Below are 19,225 nucleotides of genomic sequence, written 5' to 3'. Positions count from 1 at the left end.
GTGACATGCTTTCCTTTTCATAATATAATGATGAAACAGCTTATTCATTTATAGCACTTTTGAAATCACTTTCATAATTAATCCTAATAATACTATAAATAAGATTAAGTATCATTATACGTGAAACTGTGTTTCACAGTTGAGATATTAAGGCATAGAGACATTTAAGGAGCTTGTATAAGATCACAAAGCCTAGAAGTCATGCTCTGGAGACAGAATGGAAGAAATAGAAATTAATGTATTATTAGAATTGCTGGGCATTGTCAATGCCCAGAGCAGCGTCTGGCACATAGTGGAACCCAGTGAATACTTGTCGAATGAATGAACGGACTTTTCTTTTCAGGCGTGTATTGATGAAAATTTGGATATGGTGAAGTTTCTGGTGGAGAACAGAGCCAATGTAAACCAGCAAGACAACGAAGGCTGGACACCCCTTCATGCAGCAGCTTCCTGTGGCTATCTCAACATAGCAGAGTGAGTGAGCCTCTGTGTGTGTGGCTTTGCAGTATTGGTAGGAATAGCCTTCATTACTCCTCTATTCTTAGGAATTTGAATTTTATAAATAATTATAGTCTCTCTTTATTACAGATTACAAAAGCAGAAAGTTGAATTATCTTTAAGACATAACTAATACAATGTTTTGTAAAGCTGCTAAATCCATAGTTTTTTGGTTGAAACTTTTTGTTTGCTTCTATTTGCAGGTAATTTATATTTGCTGGGATATGCAGAGGTGGCTGTTCCACTGTCTGGGTTCACTTTCTGAACAACTGTAGCTGGGCATGTATATAGGCAGGCCTGGAGATTTTTTTCTGGATTCTTTGTAAACCTGTTTCATTGTTTTTTTTGTTTTCTTTTTTAATCAGTGCTTAGTACAAATGAAGGTAAAAAATGCCTAGCATACCAGTCACAGCACTCATGTAGTTAATAGCAGAAGAATGAGCCTAAACATATGGAACAAAGGAAAGGTGGGCACTGGCATGTGTTCTCCACATTAGTTGAATGGGAATGTTTAATAAAATACATTAGGAGGTACTATCTCCAGGACAACTAGTTTCCCCTCCCGTGGGTAGAAGAATCCTGACCATGTGGTACCTGAGATATAAGAGGCACTGAATAAATATCTGTTGTTTGAAGGAATGATTGGGGAGTTTAGTTTTAAACAAGGAAGAGACTTTGGCAGTCGAAACATCTTTAAAATGAGGCAGTTGAGCATATTCTAGATGAGGGTAAATTTATATTGTTAAGGTAAATTCCCTAAATAAAATCATGATATTCTATGCTCCTTTGAAAATCAGATTGCTTGTTTGAAGGCCCTTTTCAATAATATGAGTAGAACTCCATTACATTTCTCCTGTTCAGGAAACAGCAGGGAGAATTTTGTTGGCAGCTCTGTAGAGGCCTAAGAATGACTTCCCACAGAATCTGATTTGCCCAGGTTTCCTAAGGGAGAGTCTGAGTTGCTAGGTTTGCTGCTGACCCAGGGATGCTCAGTGGGAGAAGTTAGACAAAGGGAGAGTCAGAGCCAGAGAAACTTTAGGCAGCAGTACTGGTGTTTGACTGGGCTACTTGTTCTAAAAAGTGGATGACTGGGTTGGCCCCAAAGCAACCAGAAATAAACAGTGCAGTTTTCTTCACTCTTGATTCCTCCCTCTGTTCCAATTTAGTAAAAATCAGTAACCTCTTCATCCCCTAGGTTGCCCATTTTCAGAGTCTAACAGGAAGGAGGGCTCTTATTCTCAGTCTTATCCAGTAACGCCAGAATTCTGATGCCTAAGAGTTGAGGTGATTTTACTTAAAACATTTATTTAAGAAACATTTATAGAACATGTTGGCCTTTCAATTGCTATTTGTTCGGGTGGCATGCTTGTGATATTCGAGCTACCAAATCTCATTACATTCAAGGATTCAATTTTTTCCTAAGTTTTTTTCTTTCACTTTTCTAAGGAGAGCACATGCTTAGAATTAGGATCACTTGTGCTGGCATTATCCTCCTGTGTGTGAAGCTAAGTACAGAGAATGATTGTAATTGCTTTTTTTTTTTTTACAGTGATTTCTTTAATTCATCCTTATGAACAAATATAATTCTTCTGGAAGTAAGTTCAAAATGTAACAATCTCTAGCTCAGACAAATATTACCTTGTATGAAATAAATCTGTGAGAGCTACTATTTCCTAAGACAAATTATTACAAATTAAACTTGGAAGTATGACCAGGAGAGAGGTGATCTAGACCAGAATACATTGCAGAGGTGGGGTGGTGGTAGAGATGGCCTTCTTTATTTTATTTTTCACTATACATATCATTATTAGACAGGTTTTGACTTTACTGTCATTTATTTATTTGCAGTATGTAGCTTTTATATATCTATATACACACACACACATACATACAAACACAATGGAAAAAAAAATTGTACTATTCATTTTGGTTGCTTTACCTCAGGGCCAATGGAGAATGTTTTAAATAAGATCAGTCCCTGATCATCTCATCGTTTTTATTTTTGTATCTGAAAGATCTTAGACTATGCTCTTATTCCCAGAATCATTAGGAACTCTAAATTTCAAGGGAGTAGAAATGAATAAAGGCAAACTGGCTTTCTAGGAAGAATCCAAGTACATTCTATTTCATGTTTCATGATGATCTTTTTGTCTCAGTATGTTGCATCAAAAGGAGGGAGCTTCAGAGGCTTTTTTCCTCATTTTAAAATGAGTTCAGGCTCAATGCTAGTTAGCTGGGTGTTTTTACATTTTTATTATGAATAATGTTTAACTTAGAAGCAGCAGATTGACCCAAACGTACAGCATTTGGCTTTATAGTTTATTGAGATGCTAATTTATTCTCAGTTTTTGAACATATTTCATTTTCTTTCTTCCTCCCTTAGATTAGTAGCATAAAGACCTTGTATTGGTGTTGAGTTAGGAAGGACAAGAAGGCTTTATTTTCTTTTTTTTTTTTTTTTTTTTTTTTTTTTTTTTTTTTTTTTTAAGACGGAGTCTCGCTCTGTCGCCCAGGCTGGAGTGCAGTGGCGCAATCTCAGCTCACTGCAAGCTCCGCCTCCCGGGTTCACGCCATTCTCCTGCCTCAGCCTCCCGAGTAGCTGGGACTACAGGCGCCCGCCCCTGCGCCCGGCTAATTTTTTCTATTTTTAGTAGAGACGGGGTTTCACCATGGTCTCGATCTCCTGACCTTGTGATCCGCCCACCTCGGCCTCCCAAAGTGCTGGGATTACAGGCGTGAGCCACCACGCCCGGCCAAGAAGGCTTTATTTTCTAGGGGCATATTTATTGAGCTATGAGCCTTTGGGCAACTGTAAGGATTCTCAGAGATAAAGTAGAAATTACTTCATAGGTTGGTATTTATTCTTGTCCAGGTAAAGGTAAAACTAAAGAGGTTTTTAACTTTTTTTTTTCCCTAAAACTGGAGAAAATGGAAAAACAGAGAGCCAAATTACTTTCTAAAAATTCATCTTCTTGATTGTAGAACATGGGAAAAACAGGGTCCTGTATACCCAAGTGACATTATGCCTGATCCAGTAGGGATGGAATAGATGTCAGAGTAGAGTGGTTACATATTTCATGTAGTTCAAGCAATATTTATGGAATGCCAAGAGAAAAAAGCAAGTGTCAGATGCCATGGCGATGATAATAGTGAGGAAGACCCAGTTGTTGCTATGAACCAAAACGTATCTGAGACAGGTTTCAATCAATTTAGAGGTTTATTTTACCAAGGTTAAAGACGTGCACCCAGGAGACAGATCTGTGCCTTTCCCCAAAGATCAAGTTGAGAACTTCAATACTTAAAAGGGAAAAGCAGCCTGGAGGGGAAAAGGGGAGGGCATGGTCACATTCCTGAATTCACAAGGAAAGGAGCCGGTAGGGAAATAGTCAATTAAATGTTCATCTCATGCCCAGTAAATCTCACTTTACGTAAGATGAGGTGAACATAGAGGTAAACGTAGAACCTGTAGAGATATTTAACTTTTTATCTATAGCTATCTGCTTAGGAACAAAAGGTAAGGCAACTTCTTGCATGACTCAACTTTCAGCTTAATTTTTTTTTCTTTTGGCATAGTGAAATTAGGGTCCCAAGTTTTTATTTTCCTTTCACATTGCATTCAAGTAGCTTTCAGTCTGATGGAACGGTTGCATCGAGGTACAGTGTAAGTCATGACCGAGGTCTAGAATTAGTGTTTGTTGGGGAGGAGAAGAAGAAGGATGGGGTTAAAGGAAGGAAAGAGGGAATTCAGTGTGTGAGAACAGGCAAAGCTTTCATGAAGGCAAAAGCATTTTAAATGAACTTTGAAAGAAGTGAAAGGTTTCTAGAAGGGAAAGAGAAGGGAGAGAGTTCCACCTAGTTGGAAGAAACAAGCTGTGGAAGAGAGCTGGGTGAGAGTTGATGTGTTTGGGAACAGTAAGTGGTTTAGTTTAATTATAGAGTATAGGGTACACTTCAATCCAGGAAACATTTGTTGAGTGCTTACTATGTGTATTATTTGCATTTTGATATTTCAGGGTTGGGGAGGTGTAGCTGAATATTCCTTTGGCCTAAGGGAGAGGAATCAGAAGAGAGGAGCTATTGAATATGTGGAAATGAAGGGTAATTTATGAATGGAATACTAGGACTTGATAGAATTAAGAATACAAATAGAGGGAGTTAGTTTTGGAATTGAGTAAGGTCTGTCTTCCTCTGAGACTGTAAGGGAAAGAAGGAGATGGTTAAAAGTCAGGTGAATTGTGAAGGCCTTTGAGCTTCATACATGTAGAATGGATCTATAAATTAACAAACATTTGTTGAGGCCCTATTATACCAGGTACTAGGCACCGAGAAAGCAAAAACATGGTCTTACTCTCTATTGATTCTTTTCCCTCTACCAACTTTTTTTTTTTTTTTTTTTTTTTTTTTGAGACAGAGTCTTGCTCTGTCACCCAGGCTGATCTTGGCTCACTGCAACCTCCGCCACCTGGGTTCGCATGATTCTTGTGCCTCAGCCTCCTGAGTAGCTGAGACTACAGGTATCTGCCACCATGCCTGGCTAAGTTTTATATTTTTAGTAGAGACGGGTTTCACCATGTTGGTCAGGCTTGTCTCAAACTCCTGGCCTCAAGTGATCTGCCCACCTCAGCCTCCCAAAGGATTATAGGGGTGAGCCACTGCGTTTGGCCCCCTCTGCCAGTTCTTTGAATGCAGTGGCCAGTGGCCACATATTATCTCTCTCTTTTTTTGTAATCTCCTACAGTGTCTAAAATGTGGTTCCTATGGCTGGGCGCGGTGGCTCACACCTGTAATCCCAGCACTTTGGGAGGCCGAGGCAGGCAGATCACGAGGTCAGGAGTTGGAGACCAGCCTGACCAATATGGTGAAACCCCGTCTCTACTAAAAATACAAAAATTAGCTGGACATGGTGTCACGCACCTGTAATCCCAGCTAATCAGGAGGCTGAGGCGGGGGAATTGCTTGAACCCAAGAGGCGGAGGTTTCAGTGAGCCGAGATTGCACCACTGCACTCCAGCCTGGGCGAGAGAGCAAGACTCTGTCTCAAAAAAAAAAAAAAAAAAAAAAAGGGTTTCTTGAATATAGTAGGGGACCAGTAAACGTTTATTGAATTGTTGAATGGATTGAAGTCTAATCTGAATTATTTTTCTTTTTCCTTTAAATACTTCTGAGTATTTGATAGAGCTCCTAGCATTATTAGGGTTCTCACTGTCCCAAAAGTGACTTGATCTAGAGAAAAGATGAACTAGATTTAAAGTCAAGACTGGGGCTATACCCTCTGCCACTTGCCTGCTATGTGATTTTGAGAAAATTACTTAATATGTATGAACCTCAATTTGTTAAAGTCATGGTAATAATACCCACATTGCCTACTTCCTAATGTTGCCTAAGACTTATGATATAATTTTATGTGCTAAGACTTAAGATACAATTTTACTTGAAAGTACTTTGAAAATCAAAAAGGATCTATGTAAGGTATTGAATTATCAGACCTTTCTTCTTCAGAATCAAGTCTTCTATTTGGATTTAGAATTTAGTTACTTAACATTTTAATATTTCTTAAATAATTTAGTTTCGTCTTAGAGTAGAGGAAGATTTCATGTGGATGTCTGGTTGATAGGAGACTTTTGTGGAGGCATAATTTAGGCAGATTTATACAAATTTTAATGGACACTTTATTCTTTTATTTTCACACCCACAGCACTACTTAATAAGCTCCAATGTGGCACTGGGAAAGTTTAAGGCTACATGCCTTTTTTATGTTACTTAGAAATTCTCTTGCCATCCACTGAGAGTGAGAGGATGGGAGTTAGTAATATAAGTGTGAAAGAAATCTTGTTTGTTGGCATTGCTGTAGTGAGGAAATAGGGAAGCCTTTAGTCTTAATTACTGAAGTTTAAGGCACGTAGAAACTAATAATGGAATATCTTAACTGAGACCATATTTTAAACTCAAAATAGAGACTTCTCTGTGTATTCAATGCCAGATGCATGAGTAACATTTATATTAGATTGACATAAAATATTGATCCTGGATCTTGTCTACAACAGGTATTTCATTAATCACGGAGCCAGTGTAGGTATTGTCAACAGTGAAGGTGAAGTTCCCTCTGACCTTGCAGAAGAGCCAGCCATGAAGGATCTTCTTCTGGAGCAAGTAAAGAAGCAAGGTAACCTCATGGATTGGAGGGGGCCAGGAAAGACTCTCAAACACTGCCATTTACAGAAAATAATCCATTTGCTGTGTAGAGCATTTCACTGTCATATGACAGGAGAGGATTTGATCTGTCTGCACTGCATTAATCATTAATCCAGCATCAAGTATCCTCATAATAACTCACACAAGAGTAGGCCAGATGCCAAAAGGATGACTAATCATTCCTTGTTTTTGCCATTCAGAGGTTGCATACCCATTATACAATTAAGAGTGACCTGATGAGGAGTGTGAACATTTCTTACTGTGTGTATGCATGGTATTGGGATACAGTGTAAATTTGAGAATTGGCCAAATACAGTTTGTGACTTTGCATCTTTTCCCTTGTTGAGAGCTAAAAGTGGTGCTGGTAAAGATATTTATTGTAACTAACCATGAGAATTAGTATGATAATTTGTTAAGGTGAGGAAGCTAACTTAGAATAATATATTCTAAAAATGCTTATTCTTATTTTATAGTTTTAGGAGAATCAATTTCACAGAATAGGATGGAATTCTTCAACCTGGAAGTCCCTGGGTTCTTTTTCCATTACAAAACTCTGTGGACAAGATTTGTAGTGATTTTTTTTTTAAGTCCTTCTGCTGAACTACCTTACTCACAATCTGCAGTCCATCCCAGAGGATTTAGCTCCAGTGGTCTTTCCCAATTTGAACTTTTAGAACAGTCAGGGCCAATTCTTGCCATGCACATTGTTTACATATTATCCAAAACTGCTTTTGTGCTACAACAGCAGAGTTGAGTAGTAGTGATAGATTGGATGAACCACAAACCTGAAAATATTGGCCCTTTGGAGAAAGTATGTTGATCCTACTTTAATATAGTGATGTTCTAGATCAGTAACTACTTGCTTTTGCTGCCTTTCATGTATAGTTTTTGTGTCCTTTTTTTTTTTTTTTTTTTTTTTTTGAGACAGGGTCTCACTCTGTTGCCCAGGCTGGAGTGCAGTGGTGTCATCTCGGCTCATTGCAGCCTCTGCCTTTCAGGTTCAAGTGGTTCTCCTGCCACAGCCTCCTGAGTAGCTGGGACTACAGGTGTGCGCCACCATGCCTGGCTAATTTTTGTATGTTTTGGTAGAGACATGGTTTCACCATGTTGGCCAGGCTGTTCTTAAACACCTGACCTCAAGTGATCCACCAGCCTCGGCTCGCAAAGTGCTGGGATTAAAGGCATGAGCTATGGCTCCTGGCTTTGTGCCCTATTGAATTGAAGAATTTTATGCTTAGCATAACCTCCAGTTTCACTCAGTTTTATCTCCTAACTTTTGCTTTAAAATGTACAAACAACTTTTTAAAAAATCAGTTTTAAAAAATAGTTTTGATTGGAGAAACCACTTTTTCTATTTTGATTGCTGACTCTTCAGTGAGGGAGTATACGCTATTGAAAGGGGTATTCGTATATATGTTTAACTTTGCAGCACTGCTAACACTTCTTTGTGTTTGGAGTACTGATCTGTTTTAAATTGGTTTTAAACTGATCTCTTCACCCCATCCTCCTCCCAAAATCATACAGATAATACTTAGGTATTTGACAGGTTCTCTTTTTTTTTTTTGAGACAGAGTCTCACTCTGTCTCGCAAGCTGGAGTGAAATGGTGCAATCTCAGCTCACAGCAACCTCTGCCTCACAAGTTCAAGCAATTTTCGTGCCTCAGCCTCCCGAGTAGCTGGGATTACAGGTGCCCACCACTACGCCCAACTAATTTTTGTATTTTTGGTAGAGACAGGGTTTCACCATGTTGATCAGGCTTGTCGCAAACTGACCACAGGCAATCCACCCACCTAGGCTTTCCAAAGTGCGGGATTACAGACGTGAGACACCGCACCCGGCAGGTTCTCTTTTAAGAGCTGAAAGGGAGTAGACCAAGCACAAAGACTGCTAATAAGTGTAAAACTTTTTGAATGGGTATATTTGTATTTGAGACATTTTATTATTTTGTATAATGGGGTATGCCCCACCCTAACCCCTTTTCACTGGCACAGATATTGGAAAGTTATTGGCTAAAGGGAGTAACTCTTGGAGTTTTTTCATGTTTTTAAGGAAAACAAAATCTGCATTCCCTTGAAAGCAGACAGGTTTTTAAACTGCAGATCACCTACTAATCTGCCCTAGATTATATATATTCAAGTCAGCGTATTTGCCTGTATATGGAAATGAACTTTAGAGATAGTTCAATTTTTAAAGTATATCAATACCTGAAACCAAGATTTTGGATACTAATCCTATGGTATAGTGAGTGGATAGGGACCCAGAAGAAGAATGACACAGAGGGACCCAGGATATCGGAGTTCTAGTGGCAAGCTCTGTCACTAATGTGTTTTGTGGCTTTGAGCCAGATTCCTAATCTTTCTATTTTTATTTCCTCATCTGTTAAATGAAGATTGTAATATCTATTATATTTACCTTGAAAGATTGTTGGGAAACTAAAGTCGTATAACATGTAAAAAGACTTGGAAGTTTATAGCTTTGCACAAATATTATAATGTAAAAATAATGTCCTCTTTGTCTTTATGTTCTGTTGAAAACAATTTTAGGTGCATTCCCTTAATGGATCTGTATCATATAATATTTAACCTCATGATTTAATCCTGGTAAGACCATTAATATGTGTACAAATGCCATTGATCTTCTAAATTTGATAATTACCCAACTTGATGGCTAAATTGTTATTTGTATTTATATTTATGATGTGTTTTAATCTAAGGAAAATATCCACTCTTAAGTGGAGCTTTAGTAATCCTGGCTGTCCTGGTTTCTGTAGGAGTCGATCTAGAGCAGTCAAGAAAAGAAGAAGAGCAGCAGTTGTTGCAGGATGCCCGCCAGTGGCTCAACAGTGGGAAAATAGAGGATGTGAGGCAGTCTCGCTCAGGAGCTACAGCCCTTCATGTGGCTGCTGCCAAGGGCTACTCTGAAGTCCTCAGGTATTGTCCATTTACATCAATCAGGAGTGGTTCACTGGGAGAAGATGAAATGGGTTTTGGAAGCAGAGGCTGACTTAGATTTTCCACTATGATGCGTTTTCTTTTTGTTGGTTTGCTCTCTGATTGTACAGTCTTTCTCACATTTTGCTGGTATTCATCCATGGATTGTCTCCCTCCCTCCCACCATTCCTCTAGCTTCTCACTAACATGTATGGTGTGAAACACAGTTGAGGTATATGGTCCTAGGAGGGGACTGTAATACTTGTGACCATTTGTTCCTTTTTGACTTATATAATTTATTTGGTGTCATTAGATTAATTATATAGATCTTGAGTATGCAGTATCCAGCTGGCACAGGATAGCCAAAATTATGTGAGGGATTTGGACTCTACTACTCTGTCTGTTCCATTTTTCCTTACATCCATACATGCTTCCTGTAGCTCTTGGTACTTAATGTTGGCAGGCTTTCCCAAATACTTGAGTTGCCAAAGGCATTATATGTGCAGTTGTTAACTGGCCTCTTCCAGTATTTCATATTTCACCTAATACAGGGTTCCTAGTAGGTATAGCAGTGTTTTGGTGCTCCATTTCTGCCTGAGAGTGATATCCATAAGGGCCCCAATGTAGTTTGGGTCTTCAAGAGTCAAATCTTTTCTCTTGCATGCATACAAGTTAAATTATAGCTTTATAGTTAGCAAAAAACTGGAGTTATGTGGGTATACAGTAAATATAGTGTCCTAGAAAGATCAACCAGAAAGCTAGTTAGGAAAATACCCTGAAGAGAATTAAGTCTTCATTTTATTTTATTTTTTTAAACTTTATTGTTGACACTATTACAGATAGATAGAATGACCACAGCCTATTAGAGTCTTCATTTTATATGTTACTTCTTCCCTGCACTGGAAAATGGAAAATGTACCTTTAACAGAGTTATGTGATTTGGCTAATTGAATTATGCTTTGGTTAATCTTAGGTCCATACCTTTCCATATACTCCCCTTGTATGGTATAACATGGATATGCCTAGGAAATATCTTGACTTTTTCGAGAGGATTGATAAAGATCATCTGTGATTGGTATGCAAAGTAGTAACTATGAAACCCAAACTGTGCCTTAGAGGGCAGAAGTAATCATAAGACCCCTGTGGTTCAGGGCCAAAATCTGAAATATCAATTAGATAATAGTTTATTTGTCAGAAAACTGTAATATAGAGGAGATACATGTCTTGTTTTGGGTTTTCTTTTTAGACTTTTAATACAGGCTGGCTATGAACTCAATGTTCAGGATTATGATGGCTGGACTCCCCTCCATGCTGCTGCACACTGGGGAGTGAAGGAGGCTTGCTCCATCCTGGCAGAAGCACTCTGTGACATGGATATTCGAAACAAACTGGTGAGTGAGCTTGAACCTCTAAAAGAACAATGAGATTGGTGGCTGGGTCTCTAAAATAAAAGGCTTAAGATCTCTATTCACTGGCAGTCTGACTGTTCTGGTGAAATATACATCACTGGTAGCTATAATGTTACCCTCCACCACCCTACCTCTGGCCCTATTAACACAGAGTTATGTTTGTTATTTAAAATAAAACTCCATGGACCTTCTGATTGTATTTATGTTCAAGCCTCTAAAACAGGAAAAAAATATATTTGTTCTTGGCAAAAAATGAGCTTTGAGGAGCCTAATGTTACTGTCTGTGGTAAGATATGAAAGATTTTATGGTTGCTGTATTCATGTGAGTCATTAAAATGTTATAATGACAAAGATCCTTGAGTTCGGCTGAAAATAGTGTTATTCAGCCTCACTTCAAACAACTTAGAAGCTCTGGAACTCCTATCCCTATGTCTACTGATTTTATTTTATTATTATTATTATTATTTTTGAGATGGAGTCTCACCCTGTTGCCCAGGCTGGAATGCAGTGGCACGATCTTGGCTCACTGCAAGCTCTACCTCCTGGGTTCACGCCATTCTCCTGCCTCAGCCTCTTGAGTAGCTGGGACTACAGGCGCACCCTACCACGCCCGGCTAATTTTTTGTATTTTTTTTTATAGTAGAGATGGGGTTTCACTGTGTTAGCCAGGATGGTCTCAATCTCCTGACTTGGTGATCCACCTGCCTCGGCCTCCCAAAGTACTGGGATTACAGGCGTGAGCCACCACGCCCGGCTGATTTTGTTTTAATTAATTTTTTTTCTTTCTTTCTTTCTTTTTTTTTTTTTTTTTGTAGAGATGGGGTCTCACTGGTTTCCCAGCTGGTCTCAAACTCCTGGGCTCAAGTGATTCCCCAGCCTTGCCACTTGTAATCCCGAACTCTGTGTTTAAAGAATTTAGTGTTTCTTGTTACATGTCCTCTGTGATAGATGAAGGTATTATCATAATGTATGGTAGACTAATTAGGGAAGCAGTTGCTATTGGAATTAAAGGCAAAAAGTGAATATTGAATAATATTGAGTAATCCCAAAGTGTTGGGATTACAGGTGTGAGCCTGTATATGTACTGATTTTCTGGTAGTGCAGAGACATGGCCTTTTAATTAGTAGATATTCTTATCTGTGTCACATCTCTCCCGAACCCAGGTTTCATTCTCAGACTATGGGTCAGGATTCTTAATTATACTGATGCTTCCTAAAAGGAGTAACTTTCTTGTCAGTCCTCCCCTCACTTAAAGGAAGATGATTCCTGTGATTTAATCTTTATTGAACATGTGCCCTGAACCTCCCTCTGAAGTTTTGAAGAGCTCTTTATGGAATTTATCATAGCAATTAAGACCATTTTAGAACAGATACAAGTAGGGATTTCACTTGATTATTTGCCAGGTGGCAATAAGGATTAGAAATGGTGTGATTTCTGCAATACTGTTGTACAAACTCTATATTTAAAGGATTTGGTGTTTCTTGTTATGTGTCCTGTGTGATAGATGAAGGTGTTATGATAATGTATGGTAGATTAGTTTGAAAAGCAGCTACTATTGGAGTCAAAGGCAAAAAGTGACTATTGAATAGTTCCCTAATAAAGTCATGTGATTGCTGCTTCTGTTTTCTATCAGTCATGGTGCTCCTTTTCTCTGCTAGGGCCAGACACCATTTGATGTGGCTGATGAGGGTCTCGTGGAGCATTTGGAGATGCTCCAGAAGAAGCAGAATGTGGTGAGTCTCTGATTGGTGCTTTTGAAACTTTTCTAATAGTTTGCAGTTCACACTGAGTATCTCAATTGCTTGTTTCAGTTATGTCTGCTGAGAGTTGAAATGGACATATCTGCATTCCAGAGATGTTAATTGTTCCCTTCAGGAACTATAAACAGTCTGTTAGAAGAATATATTCCAGAAACCATTATTGCTCAGGATTTTTGCTCATTATAAGATAGCCTTCAAGGAGCTAAAAGTTAAAAACAGCCGCAAAAAACTAATACCCTTGATTTCTAGAAAATGAATGTGATATGTTCAAATCATATGTTTTTCCAAATAGAAAGTACCAGAGTGGAGGACACCTCGTAGCTTTTCTCTTTCTTATTGACTAAAAGACTATCTTTATTTAAACACATTGATTACAGAGAAGAATATATTTATTTCTTAAAAAATAAGGAAATACACACAATACTAAAACTGTCATTTCATATAGAGAGTATTTGATCAGTGATTCATACTTACTCCAGTTTTATGAAACATCCAGAATTCAGTCCTCCTTTCTCTGCTCCTCATTTTGAATCTTTTATTGTTTGGTCATGCATGCCTTTGGCTTAATTAGTGCTATACAGGAGAACTACATAAGTATGGTATTTGTGTTCAGACTGCAGGATGGAAAACTCACCCAATATACAGATGAAGAGTGAATAAGCCATATTTTTTACTCGTAAAGCAGATTAATAATTTGAGTGGGGAGAATAAAGATCAATGACATTAGGGGCAAAAAAATCAATGACGTTTTTTGTTTTTGTTTTTTCTTTTGCACATGCTGTCACTCAGGTAATGTAAACTAAAGTTTAAGACACATGTGGAAAACAGCAGTTCTGAATCAAAGAACTATACAATGATGGGACAGATCATACCTAACCTCTGTTGTGTTCAGCATTATGTCTGGTATGGTAAAGTGAAGATTCTGGTTATTTTAAGGCTCAGTGGAAAAGTCACATACATAAAGCTCAGACAAACACAACTTAAAGTTCGTTTTGTTCTCTTTGTTGAGCAGTCAGGATCACTGAAACCAGGATTTTCAAATACAGTGTCAATGCTGTTATTTAGCAGCAACAGCCTTCCTAATTATAAGTTGTATATTTTGCACAGTTAAGTTCTTGTAATTTTATTTTTTACTTTTATTTTATTTATTTTGAGACGGAGCCTCACTCTGTCGGCCAGGCTGGAGTTGCAGCGCACAGTCTCGGCTCACTGCAAGCTCCGCCTTCCGGGTTCACGCCATTCTCCTGCCTCAGCCTCCCTAGTAGCTGGGACTACAGGTGCCTGCCACCACGCCCGGCTAATTTTTTGTATTTTTAGTAGAAATGGGGTTTCACCGTGTTAGTCAGGATGGTCTTGATCTCCTGACCTTGTGATCCGCCTGCCTCAGCCCCACAAAGTGCTGGGATTACAGGTGTGAGCCACCGCACCCAGCGGTTCTTGTAATTTTAAAAACTTTTTCTGGAATAAGTTTAGACTCACACAGAAGTTGCAAAAATAGAGAGTTCTGTGTATTCTCTACCTAGCATGGTAAGGTTTTTGAACATCAATAGTATTATTCATGAAATAATATTTCTACACCAGTGGGAATGGTACTTATCTTTGCCCTCTGCATAACTTTGAGTTCCAGGGATATAAATACATTTCATCTAGAGCATGCATCTAAATAGCAGACCATTTTCTCTAAGGGCTTATTTCCCATTTGGTACCTGTGTTTTCTTTAGAAATATTGCCAGCTTATTTCAGTATATGAATCATAAAGAATTCTTTCAGGTTCCTTTTGGCTTTTTATCCTTCAGAATCTAGACTTTTTTTTGAAGATTGGGTTTGGATATTTGATAGGAGCAGTTTTATTGAAGTTCTTAACACCATGGCTTTTCTCTTCTACCTTGGATGAGTTCTGTCATCTAAGGAGACCCAACTGATATGTTTCTCTTTTTCTCGGGTTCCCCACTACCTCTTTGGTGTTGGTCCTATTTTCTTCAAGATGACAGTATCATTTTGGTTCTCAATACTGCTGATTTTTCACCAATAGTCAACTTCTTCCCTTTTCTCTCTGTTTTCTCCGTTTCCAGCTTCGAAGTGAAAAGGAGACACGGAATAAACTCATTGAGTCAGACCTGAACAGCAAGATGCAGAGTGGGTTCTTTAAGAAGTAAGACATTTAGGCTTGAGTAGTGGGATGAGCTTTGCTCTGTGTCAGTGACATACTTAACTTCAGAATTTATAAAGTGAAGAAACTCTGTGTTTGTATTTAGCCACATGATCTATAAACTTGTGGGAAAGTATGTGGAACAAGAGAGTGGCATTGATATGTGAGGGAGACACTTAGGAAGGTTGACTGTGTTTTAAACTTCAGAATTAATTTAGACTGTGTGCAGCATTTCAGCATTTAAAAATCCTGGCTTAGGCATTCTTAGTCTCAACTTCTGCCTCTGCTTACTGTAAGTTTCGTGAACTCAGAGACAGTGAGACAATGTCTATTTTGTTTATGACTATACCAGTGCCTACCATGATTCCTGGCATGTAATAAGTACTCAGTAAACATTTGTTAAATTATTTTTTTGAATATTTATCCACCGTCATCAAAATTCATAGCTCTCCTTTTTTCTGTGTGTTAAACAGGCCAGATTTCCTTGAGCCATACTCTGTAGTAAAATACTAAATCTTAGTCTGCAAAAATGAAGAGTTTGGAAGAACACACAGATGTAAAGAAGAATTTGAATGTGTTTCTGTTATTGCTTCCACATACAGGTTTATAGACTTGTTCCCTTTATTATACCTGATTATCACTTCTGAGTTACACTCAAGTTGTCATCTTTAATTTAGCAAAGAGAAGATGCTTTATGAGGAGGAGACACCTAAGTCCCAAGAAATGGAGGAAGAGAACAAAGAATCTAGTAGCTCCAGCTCAGAGGAGGAGGAAGGTGAAGATGAAGCTTCTGAGTCAGAAACTGAGAAGGAGGCAGGTAATGCAAAGATGTTCATAGTAAAGACCCTCTGTCTCCATAGTGTAAGGAGATTACTCGTTGTCAGAGAGCTAGCCAGGCCTCACAGGACTCCAAAAAGAGCTTGAAGTTTAGTTTTCAAGGATAAGATATCAAATTGCCGGTGACCCCCTTATATAAAAACTGTGAGCTATGTTAGACTATATCTACCAATTCCTGTGTAGCCATAGGATAAGGTGCACAAAGAATTCTTAGGTGCATGCTGGGTACGGTGCCTCAGCACTTTGGGAGGCCAAACAGGGTGGCTTGCTTGAAGCCAGGAGTTCTAGACCAGCTTGGGCAACATAGCAAGACCCTGTCTCTACAAAAAAATTTAAAAAGAAAAAAATAATAATTATTATGTGAGGAATCCAATTCTCCTTACCCTGGGTTGGTAGATGGCATAGAAACCAAAATCCAAAAGTCAGTATGCTGAGAGGCAGAGAAGATGAGATCTTGCAGAAGCTCTTAGGGTCAAACCAACTGGTGAATACTTGCATTTAATTCTCAGGTTTGCCTGATTTCCTAAACAGAATCCTAAAATCTTTTTTTCCCTCTCGTGAGTTGGGGAGTAAGGAAGGAAGAAAATCATATTTATCTTTATGGCTATTATTGATAATATATACCTCATATAGGGCTTCCTCTTTTTTTTTTTTTTTGAGACAGAGTCTCGCTCTGTTGCCCAGGCTGGGGTACAGTGGTATGATCTCAGCTTACTGCAACCTCTGCCTCCCAGACTTAAGTGATTCTCATGCCTCAGCCTCCCAGTAGCTGGGACTACAGGTGTGCACCATCATGCCTAGCTAATTTTAGTATTTTTAGTAGAGACAGGGTTTCACTCTGTTGGCCAGGCTGGTCTCAAACTCCCGACCTCAAGTGATCCGCCTGCCTTGGCCTCCCGAAGTGCTAGGATTACAGACATGAGCCACCGCACCTGGCCCTAGAGCTTAAGTTTATTGTTTGACAAGACAGGAACCCCAACAGTGAGTGAGATGTTGAACATGGTCAGACCAACAAGCTAGAAAATAATCCACAAGTTTTGATTTATAGTCAGGCAAACACTGAGAAAAGAATAGTGTACCTATGCCCCACATTCACTGCCATATTAAGATGAAATGTTTCTGCTATAGGGGAAAGAGTCACACATTATGTTTACAATGGAGTCTGTGTTTTCCTCTGAACTCTGCTATGGTTGTCCTACCTATAATATATATATAATTTAACTTACTCTGTTGTCTGGGCACCAGCTCCTCATGAGGTCTGGCTTTGCTGATATGATTTCTCTCCATGATGGGAAAATACTACCCTTCTTCATGTCTTAGTCTCTGAGGCTCACTGAATGTCAGTCACCAAAAGGAAGTCAGAGAACCATCCAGTTCTACAGAGAAGAAAGGCACCAGCTAAGTTTACAATATAGGAGTTGACCTTTTATTCATTGAGACTTGAACTTCTATTATTTATCATGCACAGTATGCTCTGGAAATGTTATTGTAGTACCTATAAGAATTTATAAATGTGCATCTTTTTGATATTTTATTATTTATTGAGTACTTACATGTTCTAGGCTTCAAATATTTGGAACAAATATCTGAACTTGCTCTATTCTCGATTACTTTTGTTAGTTGCTAAGGTATGAGAAAAATGGGAGGGAGCTGCCTGAATGACTGTCATTGCTTTGTGATTTGTACCCTTGCCTTAGATCTCTTACTCTCTGTAGCCCGTCTTCACATTGCTATTGGCATAAACACCCACAGTACCCTTTTGATTATGCTACACCTCTGTTTAAATCTATGACCACCTCCCTCACTCTATCTTTGCCTACAGAGTAAATAAACCCCAAGCCCCATAGTCTGGCCTTCAGGACTTTTCATAATCTAGCTCCAGCTGACCTTTCCAATGCTGTACATAGATAAGGACACATTTTGGCCAAGTTGGACTGCTTAATTTCCTCAAACATGCCCTGAGCTTTCCTGCTCCTGAACATTTGTACCATTTAAGCCTAAATTCATTTCAGGCCATTAATGCTCATTGAGTGATTTCTGTAGAAAACTATAGGATCTAGCAGGTTGAAAAAGTCTTTCTTTAGGTTTTTCTGGTATAGGAAGCTGAAAGGAAATGGGCCACCTCACTGTTCTTCTACCCCATGATTGTTCTCTGTTTATGTCCCTCTAGCACTGCCTACTTAACTCTGCTGTAGCACTCATCATTTTGGCTGGGAACTCTGGGTTCATTGTTGAACTCCCAGATCTCAGCTCAATGCCTGGTACATAACAGGCATTCACATTCATTAAATGTTTTTTGTTGAATATATCTAGTCAGGGAATACAAAGGTGTATACATGAATAAAATACATGTCACATGAGATATGTAAGTGTAGTCAATGGTATTCACTAGTCAGAAACATTATATCTAGTTCAGGGAATTACAATAAAACTTTACATTTGTATAGTGCTTTTTACTTTGCACCACACTTAAACATTTTTCTTTAATCTTCACAGCCACACTCTGAGGTATATATTATTATCACTACTTTTTAGAATGGGAAATTGACACTGTAGGAGGTTAGGTGAGTTAGGTTTCATAACTGGCAAGTGGCGTGCCTAAGATCTGGACTTTGATCTGGGACTCCTCAGAGTAGTAGGGACCCAGGTGGAAATTATCTGCATAAGAAGTGAAGGGTAAAACTGTAGAAAAGGATGAGATCCCCAAAGGACAGATTATATATGGATTTTATATATGATATAATAACGTGGAGATAGTTTTCAGTTTTTATCTGAAAGTTGGAGTTGGAGCCTACCAAGATGGGAATAACGTGGAGTTTATTTTCTTCTGCCAACAGTTGCAAGAGATCTTATGTTAGTTTACATCCAAGCATTACAAGGCCTTAATAATCTGTTTTGATAATGGGCAAATCTTTTCTATTAGCAGAAAAGGACATAGACACAAAGATAAGATTTTTATACTAGTAGTTGTTAATTCTCTTGTCTTAAATAACAGGTAAAAAGCCGGAAACCTTTGTCAACCATTCCAACTCCGAAAGCAAGAGTAGCATCACGGAGCAGATACCAGCACCAGCTCAGAATACCTTCTCTGCCTCTTCTGCTAGGAGGGTGAGTACTTTTTGCTTAATTTGGGAATTAGATTTTACCCTACCGCAGTAGCACACATCCAGAAAGGCCTTGAAGGTACATTCTTGCAAAATAATAAAAAATACATTTTTGCCTGTCGTAATCGGCTCCTATAACAAAAAACACAGGCTGGGTGGCTTAAACAACAGAAATTTATTTCTCACAGTTCTGGAGGCTGGGAAGTCTCAGATCAAGGTACCAGCCAATTCAGTTCCTGGTGAGGGCCCTCTTTCTGACATGAATATAACCACCTTCTCGCTATGTCCTAACATGGCAGAGAGAAGGAGCTCTGGTATCTCTCTCTCTTCTTATAAGGTAACCA

General features: G+C 38.7%; 1 protein-coding gene across 15 annotated transcripts in view; it reads left to right on the top strand.

Annotated features, from left to right (window-relative positions):
- Positions 1 to 19,225, top strand: part of PPP1R12B (protein phosphatase 1 regulatory subunit 12B) — a 236,885-nt gene that overhangs the window by 66,796 nt on the left and 150,864 nt on the right. For 13 of the 15 annotated variants that reach the window (XR_007720109.1, XR_007720110.1, XR_007720111.1 and 10 more), the window contains exons 2-9: positions 344 to 474; positions 6,543 to 6,661; positions 9,463 to 9,622; positions 10,869 to 11,013; positions 12,690 to 12,764; positions 14,864 to 14,943; positions 15,618 to 15,757; positions 18,773 to 18,885. Coding sequence is in view for 11 of the 15 variants with exons in the window: in XM_050762871.1 (XP_050618828.1) it covers positions 344 to 474; positions 6,543 to 6,661; positions 9,463 to 9,622; positions 10,869 to 11,013; positions 12,690 to 12,764; positions 14,864 to 14,943; positions 15,618 to 15,757; positions 18,773 to 18,885 (963 nt within the window). In the remaining 4 variants the exon portion in view is untranslated. Of the gene's footprint in view, positions 1 to 343; positions 475 to 2,047; positions 2,094 to 6,542; positions 6,662 to 9,462; positions 9,623 to 10,868; positions 11,014 to 12,689; positions 12,765 to 14,863; positions 14,944 to 15,617; positions 15,758 to 18,772; positions 18,886 to 19,225 lie in introns of those variants that run through there. The other 2 variants (XM_050762914.1, XM_050762924.1) reach the window with 2 other exon arrangements.

This window comes from Macaca thibetana, chromosome 1 (assembly GCF_024542745.1).
Source record: "Macaca thibetana thibetana isolate TM-01 chromosome 1, ASM2454274v1, whole genome shotgun sequence".
Lineage (NCBI taxonomy): Eukaryota > Metazoa > Chordata > Mammalia > Primates > Cercopithecidae > Macaca > Macaca thibetana.
Note: the sequence above shows the minus strand (reverse complement) of the source record. Positions and strands in the feature narration are given on the sequence as shown.